This window comes from Sus scrofa, chromosome 3, assembly GCF_054392235.1.
Source record: "Sus scrofa isolate SSC_HxYL_T2T_F1_AM1 chromosome 3, Sscrofa_HxYL_maternal_Yorkshire_Landrace_v2.0, whole genome shotgun sequence".
NCBI lineage: Eukaryota > Metazoa > Chordata > Mammalia > Artiodactyla > Suidae > Sus > Sus scrofa.
In genome coordinates this window covers 119,794,313-119,816,860 of record NC_139385.1, presented here as the reverse complement: position 1 = coordinate 119,816,860, position 22,548 = coordinate 119,794,313, and the positions used below count along the sequence as shown (strand labels likewise).

The following is a 22,548-nucleotide window of genomic DNA, read 5'->3' as shown; positions in this document are numbered from 1 at the left end:
CCACGGGAACGGCCCAAGAAATGGCAAAAAAAAAAAAAAAAAAAGTATTTTGTAGGAGCTCCCTGGTGGCCTAGTGGTTAAAGATTCAGCGTTGCCACTCCTGTGGCTAGATATTGATCTGTGGTCCAGGAACTTTCACATTAGCACGAATACAGCCAAAAAAAAAAAAAAAAAACAACCAAAAAAACAAAAAACGTATTTTGTAATCTGTTTTGGTCTGAAGGAAAATCACATATGGAGATATTCAAAGTTTACTTGAAGTTACTTATGTAACATTCATATGAGTTTTTTATATTCCTCTTCAATACCATTAACAGACTATTACATACACAAAAATAAGACCAAGAGAAATTCAAATCAAATACCCTTCAAGAAACAACGCACTTCCCTCTGTGTCTTTTGTTTGTTTAGTTGGTTTGGTTTGCTTTGTTTGTTTTTTTGGCCACACCCGCGGCATGCCCAAGTTCCTAGGCCAGGGATAAAACCTGAGCCACGCAGACAGTGTCATATTCTTAACCCGCTGAGCCACCAGGGAATTCTCCATTTGTGTCTTCAGTGGTAAGAAAGCTGACTTGGCCTTCTGTTTATTATGCCTTTCATGTTCTCCATTACTCACCCCATCATTTAAATCCTCTGGTCTCAGCACTACATTGGTTCTCTGACCACCCATACAAAGACCTTCTTTCAGAACCTCATTTTTCTTTTTTTTTTTTTTTTTTTTGTCTCTTTGCCATTTCTTGGGCCGCTCCCGAGGCATATGGAGGTTCCCAGGCTAGGGGTCCAATCGGAGCTGTAGCCGCCAGCCTATGCCAAAGCCACAGCAATTCGGGATCCGAGCCGCATCTGTGACCTACACCACAGCTCACAGCAACCGCCGGATCGTTAACCCACTGAGCAAGGGCAGGGACCGAACCTGCAACCTCATGGTTCCTAGTCGGATTCGTTAACCACTGCGCCACGACAGGAACTCCAGAACCTCATTTTTCTTTCTTGACCCAAGTTATGTGAGTCTAGAAACATTTCTCTTAATGTGGCCAGAAAATATTTAACAATGGCTCTGCAGGAAAAAAAATGTACACATATTCTATGTATATGAGCTTATTATAAACTTTACTGAAACAAAAGGTTACTGTATCACACAATTTACAAACAATGAAAAATGTTTAATACTCTTCACTGCAAATTCCACACAGGCAATTGATTGTTCCAGAATGCTTTCACTGATTTAGATGAACTCTTTTACCCATAGCCAAGCAATGTTTATAAATGATAAACTGAAACAATGTAGACATATGCCTGAATTTCACTTATTTCACAATAACTTGAATGACTTCTTTGCTTATTAGACAATTTTCCAAATATTGGAAAGCATATTTCCTTCCTCACTTTTTTGTGCTTTTCACAATGTAAAGGTTACAGATACAACATAATTTTTAGGTTTAATGTGCACTATTAACCTTTCCCAATTACTTTTCTTAAGTATAAATAAACAACAAAAAATATTGATTTGTAGCAGTATGCCTATTAATGTATAGTAAGTCATTCCCATCCATCATGGTCAATTTCAAGATGCACAGTTGGAGTTCCCATAATGGCTCAGCAGTTAATGAACCTAACTAGTATCCACGAGGACAAAGGTTCAATCCCCGGCCTCAATCAGTGAATTAAGGATCAGGCATTGCCATGAGCTGAGATGCAGGCTGCAGACACGGCTTGAATATGGCACTGCTGTGGCTGTGGCAGCTCCAACGCCAATCAACCCCTCGCCTGGGAACTTCCATATGCCACGGATATGGCCCTAAAAATGCCAAAAATAAATAAATTTAAAAAAAAAAAAAAAGATGCATGGGAGTTCCCGTCATGGCTCAGTGGTTAACAAATCCAACTAGGAACCATGAGGTTGTGGGTTCGATCCCTGGCCTTGCTCAGTGGGTTAAGGATCTGGCATTGCCGTGAGCTGTGGTGTAGGTCACAGACACAGCTGGGATCCTGAGTTGCTGTGGCTCTGGTGTAGGCTGGCGGCTACAGCTCTGTTCGACCCCTAGCCTGGGAACCTCCATATGCCTCGGGAGCGGCCCTAGAAATGGCAAAAATTAAATAAAAATAAAAAGATAAAATAAAAAAAGACGCACAGTTAAGGGGAGTTCCCATCATGGAGCAACGGAAACAAATCCAGCTAGGAACCATGAGGTTGCAATTTCGATCCCTGGCCTCGCTCAGTGGGTTAAGGATCTGGATTGCCATGACCTGTGGTGTAGGTCACAGACAGCTCGGATCCCACATTGCTTTGGTTGTGGCGTAGGCTGGCAGTTATATCTCCGATTTGACCCCTAGCCTGGGAATCTCCGTATGCCACCAGTACAGCCCTAAAAAATAAAAAAATTTAAAAAAAAAAAGAATACACTGAAATAGCAAAAAGCACATGCAAGAAGGCTCCACATCAGTTAGTCATTAAGGAGAAGCAAATTAAAACTACAATAAACACCTACTAGAATAAGCTAAAATTAAAATGAGTGACCATACCAAGTGTGGCAAGGACGCAGAAATGAAACTCAATCTGTACTTTTGGAAATGTATAATGGTACAACTACTTTAGAAAACAGTATGGCAATTTCTTTTAAAAAGTTAAACATACTTCTGTCATTTAATTCCTGCCAGCTATGCCATGCTTAAAAAAAAAAATTTAAGCATAATGTGCACATGAAGATTTGTACACAGATACTCATCCAAGTCTTATTTACAACAGCCAAAAAGTGGAAATGGCCAAATGTCCCTGAAAAGGTGAATGAATAAAACAAATTGAAATATATCCATACAATGAAATACTCGTCAGCAATAGAAAGGAATGAACTACTGACACACTCAAAATAATTATGCTAAAAAAATGAACGGTAAAAACTAAAAAAAAAAAAAAAAAAAAAAATGCTGAGTGAGAGAAGCCAGACAAGAAGAGTTCATTCCATTTAAATAACTCTAGAAAACAGGAGCTCTCCTGTGGCACAGTGAGTTAAGGCTCTAGCATTGTCACTGCCATGACACAGGTTCAATCCCTGGTCTGGGAACTTCCAAATATCACAGGCAAAGCCAAAAGAAAAAAAAAAAAAAAAATAGAAAGAAAGAAAGAAAAAACTGTAAGAGTTCTCATTGTGGCTCCATGGGTTAAGGACCCAGTGTTGTGTCTGTGAGAATCCAGGTTGGATCTCTAGCCTCACTCAGTGGGTTAAGAATCCAACATGCTGCAAGCTGCTGTGCAGGTGGCAGATGCAGCTTGGATCCAGTGTTACCATGGCTGTGGTGTAGGCCTTAGCTGCAGCTCTGATTCAATCCCTGCCCAGGGAACTTTTACATGCTGCAGTGCAGCCATAAAAAGAAAAAGGGAAAAAAAAAAAAAAAAAAAACTCTAATATAAAATAAAAACTAATCTATAGTGACAGTAAGTAAATCAGTAAGTGGGTGGGGTGGAGCAGAGAGGTATAGAAGGAAAGAATTACAGAAGGGCACAAGGAAAACTGATGATGATGACAATGAATGTATTGACTATCTTTTTTTCCTTTGCTTTTTTTTAGGGCCACAGCCATGGCATATAGAAGTACCCAGGCAAGGGGTCGAATCAGAGCTGCAGCTGCCGGCCCACGCCACAGCTACAGAACACCAGATCCAGGCTGCACCAGCTCACAGAAATGCCGGATCCTTAATCTGCTGAGTGGAGCCAGTATCGAACCCATGTCCTCATGGATGCTGGTCAGGTTTGTTACCACTGAGCCATAATGGGAACTCCTATTCACTATCTTAATTGTGATAATGATTTCACAGGTATATCTGTATTTCAAACTTATCAAATTGTACACATCATATGCAGCTGAATGTTAACCATATCCCAATAAAGTTCTATTTTTAAAAGGATACTCAACTATCATGCTAAGTGAAGTCAGCCATACAATGAGACACCAACATCAAATGCTTTCTCTGACATGTGGAATCTGAAAAAAGGACTGACGGAACTTCTTTGCAGAGCAGATGCTGACTCACAGACATTGAAAAACTTATGGTCTCCGGAGGAGAGAGTTTTGGGGGTGGGGGATGGAAATCCTGTGAAAGTTTTGGGGGTGGGGGATGGAAATCCTGTGAAATCAGATTGTTATGATCATTATACAACTACAGATGTGATAAATTCATTTGAGTAATAAAAAAAAATCCAAAAAAAATAAATTAAAAAAAAAAATAAAAGGATACTCATCTGAACTAACTTAAGATGTGAATACAGAAAAAGAGATGCACATTAAGTCAATCACAGCCACCATGATAGTAGTGTGCTTAATTAGGAATAAAGTAACATGGCACATAGGCTAAGCACACTGAAATCACTGAGGGCTTTATTGGTCAGATTAATAGTAGTCACTCCATCCTTACACGTCTGGCAAGGGAGCCTATCAAGCTGCTTCAATATAGGAATAGTCTCACAACACAGTTCTAATCTTAGCCAGAAGGTAATATAAGCTGTTCCATGGCTCAGCGAATTCAGTTTTGCTGTTATCCTGTAGTGATCCTGATACTCTGGCATAAAAGCTGAAAGAAGAATATGAGCAAATGTCTAAGTGTGTGATGTCGATGAAAAAATGTGAAGTTGGCCTGAACAAGAAAAGTAATGCTAAGCCAGAGACAGACAGATGAGTTTGGGCTTGATAAAACAAGTTACTGAAAAACTGCTGTATGTTCTTGAGCAGGGGAGTGACGACAATAAGAAACCTGTTATTACATACTGAGAAACAAAGGCACAAAGGACATATTATTAGAGGCAGGAGGTGCCAAGTGAAGCTCTCTTGGAAACTAAGGCATGAGGTAGTAATGTCATGGTCTGGAATGATGTCAGTGCCAGTAGGAAATGAGAAATAAATGCTCTGGAATCTAAAAAGAAAAACTGACATATCTGGGGACCAAGCTGGCGGGGGGGGGGGGGAGACAGTTATGACAATGGGGATAACTAATATTTTCTAAGTACTTAATGCATGTCAAGCACTATTCTACAAAACTCAAAGCATTACTCATTAATCCCAACAACTCTATGAGATAGGAATTCTTATTTTTCTCATTTTACAGATGAAGAAACTAAAGCAGAAAGGTTAAGAAACTTGCTCAAGGTCATACACATAAGTGGCACACCGGGATTTAAAGCTATGCAGTAGGGCTCTAGAACCTATTCTTAACCATCCTAAGAGACTTTTACATATTTGAAGGAAGAAGGGAAGGAGTCCATGGAGTAAAAAAGGCAACAAGTCTAACAACTGGAACTTTACTAATAGAATCATCTATCCTGTAAGACTACAAAGAAATATGAAAGTTCTGAAAACACAATTACCTGAAGTAAATTTGTTTTATAATAGAACCCAGACTTCATGGTTTCAGTCATTTCCGAAGCTGAAAGCTTAAAAGTCTGCTTGAAGGAAAGACAAAATAGCTGCAAAAAGAGAGGGAGAGCCCTAACTCGAATAGAGAATACATTGCAGTGTATTTTTTTTTTTTAATCATTAGGTATAAAATCCCTCTTAACCTCCATGGTGAGAAACTCTACTTCATCAAAGGACCAAGATCACAGTCAAAAAGAATTTCTAATACTTTCCTTTATCCCTGCCCAGATATATGGTAATGAACAAAGCCATAGTAATTATCATCAAGTCTAACCACTGATACTCTGTTCCTACACTCTTCTCTTATTAGTAGAATCTGTGACTCTACATGCATGTGGAAATATTTCCATTAAGGGATCACTCATAATAAAGGAGGCTTTACTAAGGGAACAACCAAGTTATGTGTGTGTGCAAGAAGGGCAATGAAAATTTGAGATCTGCAGATTTGAATACGCATCATCAAACTGTGTCCAAGTCAGTTGTTTAAAAGTTGTTAAAATCCTTAATGTACAGTCATCCCTGCTAGTTGTTCCAGACTCTAGATCTCCATGTAAAATAGAAACAAATAGAAAATTATACTTTAATATCTATAATTAGTCATTTGGCTAAAACTATGCCTCTAAAAACTGATCTTTCTTTTAACACAGAGTACTTTTGCTTCTCCCTTTACTCCTACACAACAGACCCTTTATATGAGCAAGTCCAGTTCCTAACCTACCAGAATTTCTGTGCCCTTAACAGAGCTGCAAGTAAATGAGGATACAGGGCCACTGTCCACAATCATTCACTGATTAAGTGACAGTTTTCCATACAGCAACTGTGTGGTACGGTATAATTTAAATTCTTACACCAGAAAAATTACTAATCACTATATGACATGGACTCTTCACCTGTTTATTCTGAGACCCTCAAGGTTATATATCAACTATGAATGCCAAGAGTCTACTAAACATACCATGAAAGACTTTTCTTCAAAGAGGTTACAGAGAATAGTAAAAGAACACTTACTTGAATTCAACAAAGTCAGATTCTTACAGAAAAAAAATGCAAAATAACAAGACTGGACTAGAGGAAATAAGAAGACTGGAACAGATGAAATGACATCTCCTCTAGCGACAAATTTATATCCTTAAGTTCGAGTATGATCGACAAAGCTAGAAACTAAATTTAAAAACCTATAAACACATGGGATCAACCTGAATAACAACTAGCTCCAAACATTTTACAGAAGCAGCAATTTCTCTTAATTTTATTTTGCTGCACCCAGCTTTTTATTCTTTCCTTTCACAGGTATTGCTCAAGGCCTTTAAGAATCCTGCTTCATGGAGTTCCCGTCGTGGCGCAGTGGTTAACGAATCCGACTAGGAACCATGAGGTTGCGGGTTCGATACCTAGCCTTGCTCAGTGGGTTAACGATCCAGTGTTGCCGTGAGCTGTGGTGTAGATTGCAGACGCGGCTCGGATCCCGCGTTGCTGTGGCTCTGGCGTAAGCCGGTGGCTACAGCTCCGATTCAGCCCCTAGCCTGGGAACCTCCATATGCTGCGGGGAGCGGCCCAAGAAATAGCAACAACAACAACAACAATAACAATAACAACAAAAGACAAAAAAAAAAAAAAAAAAAAAGAATCCTGCTTCAATAAAAAACATTAGTAAATGATTATATCTAAAAAATGTCCAAGACAGTCATTATTCAGAATATTTTACTTTTATAAAATGTAATCTCACAAATATTAAGTAAACAATATTATGAACTAAAAAGTCAAATAGCAATAAATAACCACAAAATTGCTACTGAGATTTTTTTTTTACTGCTAGAATAGAATTTGAGATACTGCCATGAATAACCTACAGCTAGATATAAATACTGATGAGAAAAAGACAAGTCCTCAATATCCAGTAACTTACGAAGATTCATTGTCTCATGATATACACTGGTAGAGCTCCACAGGTATGCTTTACCATACACTGGTCCTCTATATAAATGTTTCTTATTTTTTAAACTAGTTTTTATATTAAAAGTAATATATGCACACAGTAAAAAAGTCAATAATAAAAATAGGTACACAGTGAAAAGTGGAAGTATCCTTTATTCCATACTCTTCCTACTAGATTAACCACTAACAATCAAACTCTAAATGTATGGGAAGGGGTTCAAAATTCATAGTTTGTGCTTTACAGTAAGAATTAATTTCATCACGTAAATTAAGCCCCTTCAACACTTATCTGTTTATATTTTTACATTCAATAAAAAGTTTCTTAATTGATGAATACCTGCACAGCTCCATTCTAAGGTTTGCTGAAATATTCCTGCATACTGCAAGATAAACAACAATTCTGGCATCAAGGTATCTGGCAGTCATGGTAGAAAGGCTTTTGGAACTCCTATTTCATGAGATCATTTCAGTATATATCCCAGAGACACATTCTGTCTCCTGTGCCTCAAGATAAGGCAGTTTTAAATTCAACCCACAGATATTTTTAGTCAAATTAAATTCTTTTGAATCCCTCTTTCAAATATGCCTGCCTATATGTCACATAAATTAGACTTCATTAAGATTGATCAACAGTTAGTTTATGGGTCAATATTTATTCTTTAACGACATTCTACTTAATCTACATCAATATAAAAATGAGCAATCTGTTTAAGCATTTTCCAAAGTGTGCTATCTAGGTACTAAGTTCTTTTTTTTTTTTTTTTTTTTCAGTTCCCCTTTTATGATTTATTTCTATGGAAGAAAAAGCCTACGAAAGATAGTCCCAGAGAACTAAAATTTCCAAAATTTAAAGTATGCTTTTGATTGGATATAAAAGTAGAAGTCTTCAAATTTTAAGTTGTCTAATTACCATATAAGCATGGTCTTAAAAAGACGCTTTTGGGAGTTCCCGTTGTGGCGCAGTGGTTAACGAATCTGACTGGGAACCATGAGGTTGCAGGTTCGGTCCCTGCCCTTGCTCAGTGGGTTAATGATCCGGCGTTGCCGTGAGCTGTGGTGTAGGTCACAGACGTGGCTCGGATCCTGCATTGCTGTGGCTCTGGCCTAGGCCGGCAGCTACAGCTCCGATTAGACCTCTAGCCTGGGAACCTCCATATGCCGTGGGAGCAGCCCAAGAAATGGCAAAAAAAAAGACGCTTTTATGCCTATGTAACAACAAAATATTTGTTGCTTTTCTACCTCAAAAAAAAAAAAAAGGTAAACTGCAGAGGAAAATAATTACCTCTGGAAACCGTGTAATAAGATGAACTTGACTATACTTAAACTTTTCATTATTAACAAAATAGAAAGTGCCTATATGTACATATGTACATAAACATAACTACAAAGTCACTATATAGCAGCAGGATGCACACCAAAGCCAAAACTGTTTTCAAATATTCATTTTAAAACCTAAAGTAACATGGAAATCTTTTACAAATCAAAATATTTATAACAGGCTCAAACATTTCATTTCCCAGGCAACTTCCAATGATTTCAATTTAAAACTAACTACAAGAAGTAACAAGTCTAGCTACTTTTTCACAAATAACTAACCTCAATTTCATTCTGTCTCTGCCTCTCCATCTCCACCCCCTCCCAAGCCTGTCTGCACCTGTGCTTTCTCCATACCTATCTTCTCTCTCTTCTCTCTTAATAAACACTTATTTGCCTCACTTAAAAAAAAAAAGTTGATTCAGCTCAACTCCCCCATTTAGAACGAGTTTTAACTAGGAAGGCAGTATACTATGACAGTCAAACACTAACAAAGTAATGGGAATGACAATAGACCATATCTCATGACATACTATAAAGAGATGATTATTAATTATTTCTCACCCAACCAAGGATCTCACTTATACAAACTTTCCATCTTGCATCAATTTTTCTTTCTTTATTGGATCATATCATCAACATGAGAAACACCTTAATATCTCCCACCTTATATAAAAATTATCTGGACACCATATTCCCATTGCCCAACTTCCTTGATTTATAGCAAAATTCCTAAAAACACTATCAATACTCACTATCTTCACTTCCCTCCTTGATTCATTCTCTTTTTTTCCCCAACCCTGCTTAGCTTCCAAGATCGGGTGTGTTCAGAGTGGTATGGCTGTAGACCTTGATTCATTCTTAAACCCACTCCAATTGTGCTTTCATCCCCACCACTCCAGGAAAACTGTTCTTATTGAAATAACCAGAAGGAGTTCCCGTTGGGGCTCAGTGGTTAACGAATCCGACTAGGAACCATGAGGTCACGGGTTCGATCCCTGGCCTTGCTCAGTGGGTTAAGGATGCGGCATTGCCGTGAGCTGTGGTGTAGGTCGCAGATGCGGCTTGGATGCCACGTTGCTGCAGCTCTGGTGTAGGCCGGCGGCTATAGCTCCGATTAGACCCCTAGCCTGGGAACCGCCATGTGCCGCGGGAACAGCCCAAGAAATGGCAAAAAAAGATAAATAAATAAATAAATAAATAAAATAACCAGCAATCGCCACAGTATCTAATTATCAATTATCAGTTCTCATCTTATTTGACTATTGGCAAAATTTGACACAGCTAATCATTTTCTCCTCCCTGACACATTTTTATCTTTTTACCTCACAGGGCCATTGCTCACTCTTGGTTTTCCTCTTTCCTCACCGGTCCTTCTTCAGAATCTTATTTGCAAATAATCATCTTAATCCTCACCTCTAAATAAAGTTGGCCTGCCTAAGGACCTAGTCTTTGACCAGATTCTCTTCTTTATCTTTATTTACCCCCTAGGCAAACATATTCTGATTAGACTTTCAAGTGGAATAAGTTACACACTTAACTGTGTATGTGTGACATGCCAACACAGCCTAGCCTTTCTTCCCTGTACTCCAGACTCATATATCTAGCTGCCCATTTGAAATTCCCACCTGTATAACAAATAGGTATCTCAATATTAAGAGAGGAAAAATAAAATCTACATAAACATCTCAAATTTCACTCTCCATCTCCACCTTTGTTCTTTACTTAATGAGTACAAACAAAATTCCACTCTTCCAGTTTCACAAGCCAAAAGTTCAGAGTTATCCTTGACATTTCTTCTATTTTATTGGTCCTACCTTCAAAATATATCCAGAATATACTGCTTCTCATCACCTCCACCACTAGCTCCCAAAGCCATTATGTCATCTCTTTCCTGTACCACTGGAGTAAGCCTCCTAAACTGGACTATTTCTCCCACAAAACAGAAAGACCATACAGCAGCAAGCACAATCCTTTCCAAACCTAAGTCAGATCATGTTTTTTCTGCTCAAACCTTCTCATTACTTACCCTATCACTTGGAATAAACACCAAAGTTTCTATGACCACCTACAAAGCCTCTCAAGGCTCTATCTCAACCACAATTCTTCCTCACACACAGGCCACTCTAGCTACACTGGTCTCCTTGCTTTCCTCAAACACACCAAGCCTATCCTGCCCTAGAGCTTTTGTCCTTGCTGTGCCTCAAAATAAATCCCCCTTTCCCTAGGTATCTACCTAACTTCTCTCTCACATCATTTAGGATCAAATGTTACCTTATCAGGGAGACCTCTTCTTACTATCCTAAATAAACTAACAACTCCCTGTCCACACCATCACTCTCAATCCTCTTATCTGCTTTATTTTTCTAAGCACCCATCAGCACCTGACACAGAATATAATTACTAGTTTACTGGGGGGTTTTTTGTGTTTTTTGGTTTTTTGTGTTTTTTCGTCTTTTTGCCTTTTCTAGGGCCACTTCCCATGGCATATGGAGGTTCCCAGGCTAGGAGTCAAATCGGAACTGTAGATACCGGCCTACGCCAGAGTCACAGCAACACAGCGTCCGAGCCACGTCTGCAACCTACACCACAGCTCACAGCAATGACGGATCCTTAACACACTGAGCAAGGCCAGGGATCGAACCCTCGACCTCATGGTTCCTAGTTGGATTCGTTAACCACTGCGCCACGATGGGAACTCCAACTAGTTTACTGTTTGTCTTCCCCAAATATTAAAAGGCATGAGAGTAGCGATTTTGATTTATTCAAAGAGCAGCATACTTTGGCACAGCAGAGGAAACCATAAAACAAAAAAACAAAAAGACAACCTATGGAATGAGAGAAAATAGTTTCAAATGATGCAACTGACAAGGGCTTAATCTCCGAAATATACAAACAACTTATACAACTCCGATTCAACCCCTAGCCTGGGAACCTCCATATGCCACAGGAGCAGTCCTAGAAAAGGCAAAAAGACAAAAAAAAAAAAAAATAAGAATCCACCATTGCCGCAAGCCACAGATGTGGCTCAGATCCGGTACTGCAGTGGCTGTGGTGAAGGCCTCAGCTGCAGCTCTGATTCAATTTCTGGCCCAGGAACTTCCATATGCCAGTAAAAAGGAAAAAAAAAATTTAATAAAAAAAAAATTACCCCTCCCCCCCAAAATCTGGCTGCTACTCCATATTGCACCATACACAATCTTTTGCATTTCAAAATAGACCTTTTTAATGTTTAAAATAGAACTTAGTCATCTTCCAAAATACTACTGAAATCGCCAACTTCACCTAGTGTAAACCATTCTCTGCTTAAAAATCAGCTTTAGCACCAAAAATAAATTTCAAATTACTGCATCTGAAAAAATAAAGTAGCAAATTCCTTCATCCTTGAGTTACAGTGAAAGCCAAAGGAATCATGAAATTTAGTGAACGTAACTTCTTTAGTTCAACACAGAATTTGATTTTTAATTTTTAGTTCAATACGTAGATACTCATTTTTTATTAATAATTAACATGAAGGATTCTGGGTAAAAACCCTTAAAACTTACGGTGCAATAATGGCTCTAGCAGGTCTTTTTGTAGACTGTACTTGTGAAAGCCAACCTTCTAGCTGTGCGTTCAGCTGCGGTCCTATAAAAGCAAAAAGAAGGAAACAAGTTAGCAAAGCCATGTAGTACACATAACCTTACATGACACAAAGTCCTCACTGAACCTATGTGGGACTAAAATAGCTTAAAAGGCAGTGGATCCTCATTTTGGATGTTATTGTTTGATCCTTAACCAACTACAAAGTTTCCAGTAGCAAGCTATAAGTACAAGCACTGATTAAACAAAATTTGCTTTTGTTCATTACTTATTTACAACCACCGTCATTCAAGAATAACTACAACACAATCTACAATTGGAGGCAGGGATCAAACAAAACAAAACAAGAAACAGAAAACTGCTTGTATATGAAAAGAAAATAATGGAACAAGTACTTTTTAGAGCATCAAAACCCGCCTTAATCACTAAAATAACATCCACAGAGTGATCATTCTCACCGATAACCTTTTCTGTCATTCACTCCAGCCCCCTATTCCCATCACCATATCAAAAACTCGTAACTATGCCACCTCAAAAATCTCAATTTTGGAGTTCCCATTGTGGCTCAGAGGTAACAAACTCAACTTTTATCCATGAGGACATGGGTTTGATCCTGGCTTTGCTCTGTGGGTTAAAGATGCAGCACTGCAGTGAGCTGCAGTGTAGGTCGGAGACGCAGCTTGGATCTGGTGGTACTGCTAATGTGGCAGAGGCCGACAGCTGCAGCTCCAATTCAACCCCTACCCTAGGAACTTCCATGTGCCACAGGTGTGGCCCTAAAAAGACAAAAAATAATAATAATCTCAATTCTGGGGAGTTCCTTGGTCGCCTAGTAGTTAAGGACTCTGTCATTGTCACTCCAATGGCTTGGGTTACTGCTGTGACTTGGATTTGACACCTAGTCCCACTTCCGCTTCCATAGGTGTGGCTAAAAAAAAAAAAAAAAGACCTCAATCTCGAGCATCCCACTCTCTTCACTTCCTAACATTTCCGTTCACTTCTAGAAACCTATTGGAAACACAGGCCCTGAATGAAGCATTAAACCAGATGGACTTAATAGATATTTATAGGACATTTCATCCAAAAGCAACAGAATACACATTCTTCTCAAATGCACATGGAACATTCTCTAAGATTGACCATATCTTGGGCTACAAATCCAACCTCAGTAACTTTAAGAAAATTGAAATCATATCAAGCATCTTTTCCGACCACAATGCTATACGACTGGAAATCAACAACAAGAAAAAAACTGCAAAAAACACAAACACGTGGAGACTCAACAACATGCTACTAAACAACCAATGGATCACTGAAGAAATCAAAGAGGAAATTAAAAAATACCTAGAAGCAAATGACAACGAAAATATGACACTTCAAAACCTATGGGATGCAGCAAAAGCCGTTCTAAGAGGAAAGTTTAGAGCAATACAAGCCCACCTCAGGAAACAAGAAAAAGGCCAAATAAACAAGCTAACTTTACATCTAAAGCAGCTTGAGAGAGAAGAACAGACAAGACCTAAAGTTAATAGAAGGAAAGAAATCATATAAAGATCAGAGCAGAAATCAATGAAATAGAAACAAGGAAAACCATAGAAAAGATCAATGAAATGAAAAGCTGGTTCTTTGAATAGAAACCTGTTGGAGTCACTTTTCCAGCTGCCCTTCATCCTCTCTATACCATCTTGAGGTTAGATGATCCATCACTATAATCATTCCCTTGCCTCTGGTCTCCCTCCTTTTTTCCTCTCCTCCTCCACCATAGCCAAATCACAGTTAAAACCAACTTTCCACTCAAACACAGTACCTTCACCTAAACGGGTGAACGAGACTGTAAAGAAATACAACCATGTGAACTTTGAAATTACAAAATTTCAGCAATCTCTTTGCAAACAAAACACAGAAATCACACCACAGGAATTCCTGTTGTGGCTGAGCAGGTTAAGAAACCAACATAGTGTCCGTGAGGATGCAGGTTCCATCCCTAGCCTTACTCAGTGGGTTAAGGATCCAGCATTGCTGCAAGCTGCAGCAGAGGGCACAGATGCAGCTTGAATCTGGTGTTGCGGTGGCTGTGCTGGAGGCCTGAGTGGTCGCTCCAATTCAACCCTGAACGCAGAAACTTCCATATGCCACAGGTGCAGCCAAAAAAAGAATAAGAAAAATCATACTACAACAACCTAGTGAATTTGCTCCCCCATCTTTAAGATAGAGAATTACTTTGTACAGCTTCTCCTTTTACCTTAGACTATCATCCCCTTCCCATTCCCAGCAGATGATCACGATTATCACTTGGTCAAGGAAAAACGCCCAAAAGCAGAATAGTCGAACACCCTGGTTTGCTCAGGACTTTCACAGTTTTAGCATGAAAAGTCCTGCATCCTGGGAAATCTCTCAGTTCCAGGCAAACCCAAATGTCAGTCACCCTAACTTCAAAAGTTTCCTTTCCTCTTCCCACCATTTCTTCTGCTTTCCCTCCTGTTTGAACAAACTGTCCTTACTCCTATCAAAAGCCAAGCAAATTACTTCTGCACTGGATTCCACTTTATTTTTCTCATTCACAGACTCTTCTTACAACTGTCCCAGTCTCCTGCACTAACTTGTTCCTTTTGATCAGATCATTATCATCAGCATGCAAATATGCATGCACGACTAGCGAACTGACTTCCCCCCAACTACCACCCCATTTCTCTGGCTCCCTTTTCTCTGGCTCTCTCTTTTTAAACTTTTAATCAGGAAATATTTAAACATACAAAACAACCTAGATAATAACATAACAAACACCCATGGATGCCCAGATAAGTTAGATCTTAACATTCTCTCTTACTTCAGATCTTCTTTTATTAAGATATAAAATATCAGGAGTTCCCGTCATGGCTTAGTGGTTAACAAACCCAACTAGCATCCATAAGGACACGGGTGACCTCGCTCAGTGGTGTTAACCTCACTCAGCGGGATTAAGGATCTGGCATTGCTGTGAGCTGTGGTGTATGTCACAGACAAGGCTTGGATACCATGTTGCTATGACTGTGGTGTAGACCAGCAACTACAGCTCTGATTAGACCCCTGGCCTGGGAACCTCCATATGTTGTGGGTATGGGCCTAAAAAAGAAAAAAAGAAATAAAATATCAAAGATATAGTTGAATTCCTTGTTGATCCCATCACACATCTCCCTCCTAAAGTAACCAAAAGTAGCCACTTTCTGATTCTGGTGTTTAGTACTGCATTACTTATTTACTGATATATGTATCCATAAACAGTATGCATTATTTTGTCCTACATGGTTTTTTTAATTTATTTATTTATTTATTTTTATTTTTTTGTCTTTTTGCCTTTTCTAGGGCCACTTTCCGGCATATAGAGAATCCCAGGCTAGGGGTCGAATCGGAGCTGTAGCCACCAGCCTACGCCAGAGCCACAGCAACGCGGGATCCGAGCCGTGTCTGCAACCTACACCACAGCTCACAGCAATGCCGGATCCTTAACCCACTGAGCAAAGGCCAGGGATCGAATCCGCGACCTCATGGTTCCTAGTCGGATTCGTTAACCACTGTGCCACGACGGGAACTCCAACATGTTTTTAAATGTTAATAAATATACTGTAATGTTCTTCTAAGCTTGTTTTAGTCAATTATTTTTAAGAAATTAATCACATTGATATTTGCAGCTTTAATTTATTCATTTTCAGTGCTATATAGTATTGTATGTATATACCAAAATTTATTTATTCATTCTCCTGTTCACAGACATTTTGGTTGTTTCCATTGTCTTACTGTCAATACACAATGCTACAAGTCTCTCGTGTACTGTGTTAAGAGTTTCTCTGGAGCTTACCTAAAAGTAAAAGTAGGAGATCAGAGCGTATGAACATCTTCAACCTTACCAGAACTTTGCTAAGTTGCCTGCTAAGGCAGGCAGCTCAATTTACTCGCCAGTGTAAGGGCAAATAAAAAGGAGAGAGAGAGAGATTTAATTCTTCCTGTTAAAAATAGAAGAGACACCCCACATTTTTTTTTAACTTGTAACTGTAAATTCTTTCTCTTCCAAATGTATATAAACTTTTAAAAAGCTAAATAAGCATCTAGCCAGGAACCCAGGACCATCTTTCTTAAGGACCCAGTAGCCACCTCTTTGAAATGTGATCATCAAGGGAGATAGCCCCTTTCTGTCAGTTTCTGTGAGAGGATAGGAGGCTAACTTGAGAGGGTCATCTAGCCATGCAAGCTATAAAATTACCCCGTCATAAAAACATGTAAGTTTGTTTTTCTATTGGATAAAGCAATTAGCTAAAATATATGGTCACCCCAATTACCAAATGAATTTAGGATAAACTGTGTGTGACAAATGTTACCAAGTTCTCTTACTTGAACACTACTTATAATTTATCTTGAGAAAATCTTGAGAAGATGCATGTAATGGCCTGTATTTGCTCAGCTATATAAAAGGATGAGCTATCTTCAAGTCTTTTCAATCTCTTAGCAGACAGCCGGTGATATGAATCATATTCTAGCTAAATGTTTATTTAAAAATAAAATTGTTTTCTTTCTCTTCTACCTCTGAAGAGAGCTTTTCTGAGATGGCAGAAGGTTTGGGTTTAAATTATATTTCTCCAGCATCAGCAGTGATTCAAAATTCCAATTTCCCTGCATCCTCAACAATATTTGATACTGTCAGAATTTTTAATTTTTGCCAATTTGATGGGTAAAAAATGATATCCCTGCTTCTTTCTTTTTTTTTTTTTTTGTCTTTTCTAAGGCCACACTCGCTGCATATGGAGATTCCCAGGCTAGGGGTCTAATCGGAGCTGTAGCCCCTGGCCTGTGTCAGAGCCACAGCAACGCAGGAGCCGAGCCATGTCTACAACCTATACCACAGCTCACGGCAACGCCGGATCCTTAACCCACTGAGTGAGGCCAGGGATCAAACCCACAACCTCATGGTTCCTAGCCAGATTCGTTAACCACTAAGCCACAATGGGAACTCCCTATTTTTTTTACTTTTTTTATTTTTTTGTCTTTTGTCTTTTTAGGGCCGAACCCCGTGTATATGGAGGTTCCCAGGCTAGGGGTCTAATCCGAGCTGTTGCTGCCAGCCTATGACAGAGCCACAGCAATGCAGAAGCTGAGCTGTGTCTGCAACATACACCACAGCTCATGGCAACGCTGGATCCTTAACCCACTGAGTAGGGCCAGGGATCGAACCCACAACCTCATGGTTCCTAGTCAGATTCACTTCCGCTGCGCCATGACAGGAACTCCCCTCTGTTTCTTTGCCAAATATTCACTGAGATGAAGATTTTACTGATTTGGAAGTCCTTCTGTTGAGGACTATATACCTAAACAAATCAAGTAATGGACAGCCCATCTGTAAGTTGCCAAAGTACAAAAAAAGGTCAACAATCAAAGGATACATTATTTTTAAAACTTAAGAACAATTACCAAAAATTTAAATAATCTCATTATCAATTCAAGGAAAATAGTTCCTAATTGCAAAGTAAACTAAATTTTTAGTTCCCTAATGAACTCCCTATAACCTTAAAATAAGTACTTCTCTATTACAGGATGTTTACAAAACAGAAATTTAAACATAGATTAAAAACAAAATAATACCTCCCAGTTTAGCCACCCTACTGCCATTAACTTCGCTGGTTTTAAGCCCTAAACCAAGCTTTCTTATCAGTCTTTAGGGCCCAAAGATAATCCGAAGGATCCTAAGATAAAAGTCAAACTCTAAGTTCCTTAATTTTTTTTTCTTTTCACAGCTGCACCTGTGGCATACGGAAGTTCCCAGGCCAAGGGGTGAATCTGAGCTGAGGCTGTGGCCTATGCCACAGCCACAGCAACACCAGCTCCAAGCCACATCTGTTACCTACACCGCAGCTCACCACAACACAGGATCATCACCCCAGTGAGCAAGGCCAGGGATCAAACCTGCATCCTCATGGATAGTGTTCAGGTTCTTAACTCATTAAGCCACGACAGGAACTCCCTCAAATTCTTTTAAATCTTCTGTTCTAGGCCAAAAATTCATGTGAATGTAATAAACTAAATGACAATACAATATCCATAGGAATTCCAAAACTACCATGCCCCACTCCTATTTGCGATTTAAATGGAGATGAAGTAGATATACCACATTTATCCTCTAACAAAGGGTCAAGTACTCTAGTGAGGAAATAGGAACCTGGACCATAGAAAGCAACAACCTACAGTGGTACAAATGCTTAAAGTTGGGTCCACAATACTTCTTTAATGCATATCTAACTGGGAATCATTATCTTCTTCCAATTGCAGCTAACTTTTTTTTTTTTAATGTTTCTTTGGGTTACAACCAGCAAGTTGATACTAGTGAATCCAGATAAAAGTGAGAAAAGAAGAAAATTAAGTACCATAAAGACAATTTAATTACTCTTAAGAAACTACACTTTTTTTTTTTTTTTTTTGGTCTTTTGTCTTTTTTGTCTTTTGTTGTTGTTGTTGTTGCTATTTCTTGGGCCGCTCCCGCGGCATATGGAGGTTCCCAGGCTAGGGGCTGAATCGGAGCTGTAGCCACCGGCTTACGCCAGAGCCACAGCAACGCGGGATCCGAGCCGCGTCTGCCATCTACACCACAGCTCACGGCAACGCCGGATCGTTAACCCACTGAGCAAGGGCAGGGACCGAACCCGCAACCTCATGGTTCCTAGTCGGATTCGTTAACCACTGCGCCACGACGGGAACTCCAAGAAACTACACTTTTGATGATAAAAATACTGAAGCAAAGCCTTTTAAAGTAAAGCTTTGAAAAATAAGAATCTCAATGTATTTTTACCATTAAAAGAATCGTCAAAGGGCTTTTCTTCTTGGCAAGGATTTTTTTTAATTAAATTTTATTGGAGTTCAGTTGATTTACAATGTTGTGTTAGTTTCAGGTGTACAGCAAACTGAATCAGTTAAAGATATATATATCTCCATCCCTTTTCAGATTCTTTTCCCATATAGGTTATTATACAGTATTGAGTAGATTTCTGTGCCATATGGTAGATCCTTGTTGATTACCTGTTTCATATATGGTAGTGTAGTGTATGTTAATTCCAAACTCCTAAGTTATCCCTCCCTCAAGTTTCCCCTTTGGTAACCATATATTTGGTTTCTAAATCTGTGAGTTTTTGTTTTGTGAAAAAGTTCTTTTCTATCATATTTATTATATTCCACATATTAGTGATCTTATATGATATTTATCTTTCTCTGACTTACTTCACCTAATATCATAATTTCTAAGTCCATCCATGTTGCTACAAATGGCATTTCGTTCTTTTTTATGGCTGAGTAATATTCCATTGTATATACATACCACATCTTCTTTATACATTCTTCTGTTGGTAGACATTTAGGTTGCTACCATGTCTTGGCTATTGCAAACAGTGCCACAATGAACACTTAGGTGCATGTATCTTTTTGAATTACATTTTCTCCAGATATATATTCCCAGGAGTGGGATTGCTAAATCATAAGTTATATATTTAGGTTTTTTAAGGAATCTCCATTTATTAGTTGCCAACATTATTTATAAGATTTTACTCTTTTGACTTTGTTTAGGAGAATAAAGATTAGGGCTCCTTGAAAAACTGGTAGATTCCACACCTGAGACAGGAAATGTAAAATTAAGACTGTAATATACCAAATGCAATGGTTAATTTAGTAATATCATCTTGATTGAATCATGTGGTGCCAGACATTTGGTCAAATGCTATTCTGGATGCATCTGCGAGAGTGTTTCTAGGTGAGATTAACATTTGAATATGTAGACTGAGTAAAGCAGATTGCACTCCAGAATATGGGTGAGCCCCCATTCAATAAATTGAAGGCTTGAATGGAACAAACGGCTGATGCTCCTACATGTAAGAGGGAATTCTGCATAACAGCTTTCAAGCTGGACAATGATTTTCCTCCTCCCTTTGTACTCTAACTAAAACAATGGCTCTTCCTTGGTCTCGAGCTTACTGGACTCTCAACTGGAACTACACCATCAGCCTTCCTAAGCCTACAGTTTGCCAACTATAGATCTTGGGAATTGTCAGCCTCTAAAACTGTATGAACAAATTCATTGTAACAAATCTCTTTCTATATGTACATATCCTATTGGCTGTAATACAGACTAATACACCAGAAAGCAAGAAATCCATCAAATACTATTTGGGCCATGTCAAAAAGACACATGAGCCAGCTTAATGAGGCTTCCACTGGTTAAAGATGAGAAATCTGAGTATCTTTTAAATCTATGAGTTCACAATGACACTTGGAGAAAGAAATCTACTTGCTACCTTTGGATACTTCTAGGGAACTAACTCATTATTTTGATAACTGGAAAATAAAGGAAAATAATCAAGCATTACTTATCCTACTTTTTCTATATGAACTGTTCTTTCAGGTAACCAAAAAAATGCGGACAGAAGGTATCCCTTTTAAAAATTACTAGAGGATGGAGTTCCCATCGTGGCGCAGTGGTTAACAAATCCAACTAGGAACCATGAGGTTGCGGGTTCGGTACCTGCCCTTGCTCAGTGAGTTAAGGATCAGGTGTTGCCGTGAACTGTGGTGTAGGTTGCAGACGCGGCTCGGATCCCGTGTTGCTGTGGCTCTGGCGTAGACCAGTGGCTACAGCTCCGATTGGACCCCTAGCCTGGGAACCTCCATATGCCGCGGGAGCGGCCCAAAGAAATAGCAAAAAGACAAAAAAATTAAAAATAAATAAAAATCACTAGAGGAAGTTCCCTTCATGGCTCAGCAGTTAACAACCCAACTAGGATCCATGAGAATGCGGGTTTGATCCCTGGACTCACTCAGTGGGTTAAGATCTGACATTGCCATGAGCTCTGGTGTAGGTCACAGACGCAGCTTGAATCTGGCATTGCTGTGGCTGTGGCATAGGCGGGCAGCTATAGCTCCAATTAGACCCCTAGCCTGGGAACTTCCATATACCACAGGTGCGGCCCTAAAAAACAAACACACAAATAAACAAAGTGTTAGAGGAGCTCCCACTGTGGCACAAAGGGTTTGTCGTCTTGGAAGCACTGGGACGCAGGTTCAATTCCCAGCCCCACACAGTGGATTGAAGATCCGCATTGCCACAGCAGCAGCTTAATTCATGGCTGAGGCTAGAATCTGATCCCTGGCCAGGAGCTCCATATGCCACAGGGCAGCCAAAAACATTAATTAAATAAAAATAAAAATAAATTTAAAAATATTAGGAGTTCCCGTCGTGGCGCAGTGGTTAACGAACCCGACTAGGAACCATGAGGTTGCGGGTTCGGTCCCTGCCCTTGCTCAGTGGGTTAACGATCCGGCGTTGCCGTGAGCTGTGGTGTAGGTTGCAGACGCGGCTCGGATCCTGCGTTGCTGTGGCTCTGGCGTAGGCCGGTGGCTACAGCTCCGATTGGACCCCTAGCCTGGGAACCTCCATATGCCGCGGGAGCGGCCCAAGAAATAGCAAAAAGACAAAAAAAAAAAAAAAAAAAAAAAAAAAATTAGAGGTAGGCAATAAATGAAGATAAATGATAAAAAGTATCACCACTTTACAAGGTCTAAGGAATTATTAGATCTAAACAGTGATCATTAAACCAACATCACCAAAAAGAGGCAACCAAACATTCCCTAATTCCTCAGAAAAAAGCAAAGAAACAAAACCCAAAACAAAAAACCAAAACTGATCAAGTCTCTAAACCTGTGCTAATCAATACAGGAGTCAGTAGGCACATGTGGCTATCAGGCACTTATAATACGGCTAATTTAATTGAGATGTTATATAATTGTAAACTATACACTAGATTTTGAGATATAATAGCAAAGCAATGTGAAATATCTCAATAATTATATTGGTTACAATTACAATTGTTATAATGACAACATTTTAGATATAATGGATTAAATGAGATATGTTAAAATCAATTTCACTGGTTTCCTCTTTTTTTTTTGGTCTATTTGTCCTTTTAGGGCTGCACCCACAGCATATGGAGGTTTCCAGGCTAGGGGTCTAATCAGACCTGTAGCTGCTGGCCTACACCAGAGCCACAGCAACACCAGATCCAAGCTGCATCTGTAAAATACACCACAGCTCACGGCAACACCGGATCCTTAACCCACTGAATGAGGCCAGGGATCGAACCCACAACCTCATGGTTCCTAGTTGGATTCATTTCTGCTGCGCCACGACCAGAACTTCAATTTCTAATTTTTTAAAGTGGATGCCAGTAAAATTTCAAATAACTAATATGTGGCTCAAATTTACAGCTTTCATTTTTTTTATACGGCACAGTGCTGCTTCAGATCTAAT

At 39.2% G+C, this 22,548-nt stretch overlaps 1 protein-coding gene across 23 annotated transcripts in view; it reads right to left on the bottom strand.

Annotated features, from left to right (window-relative positions):
* The window catches only part of MEMO1 (mediator of cell motility 1), a 114,512-nt gene that overhangs the window by 57,210 nt on the left and 34,754 nt on the right, over positions 1-22,548 (bottom strand). For all 23 annotated transcript variants that reach the window (XR_014839395.1, XR_014839399.1, XR_014839390.1 and 20 more), the window contains 1 exon segment: positions 12,200-12,281. Coding sequence is in view for 8 of the 23 variants with exons in the window: in XM_005655247.4 (XP_005655304.1) it covers positions 12,200-12,281 (82 nt within the window). In the remaining 15 variants the exon portion in view is untranslated.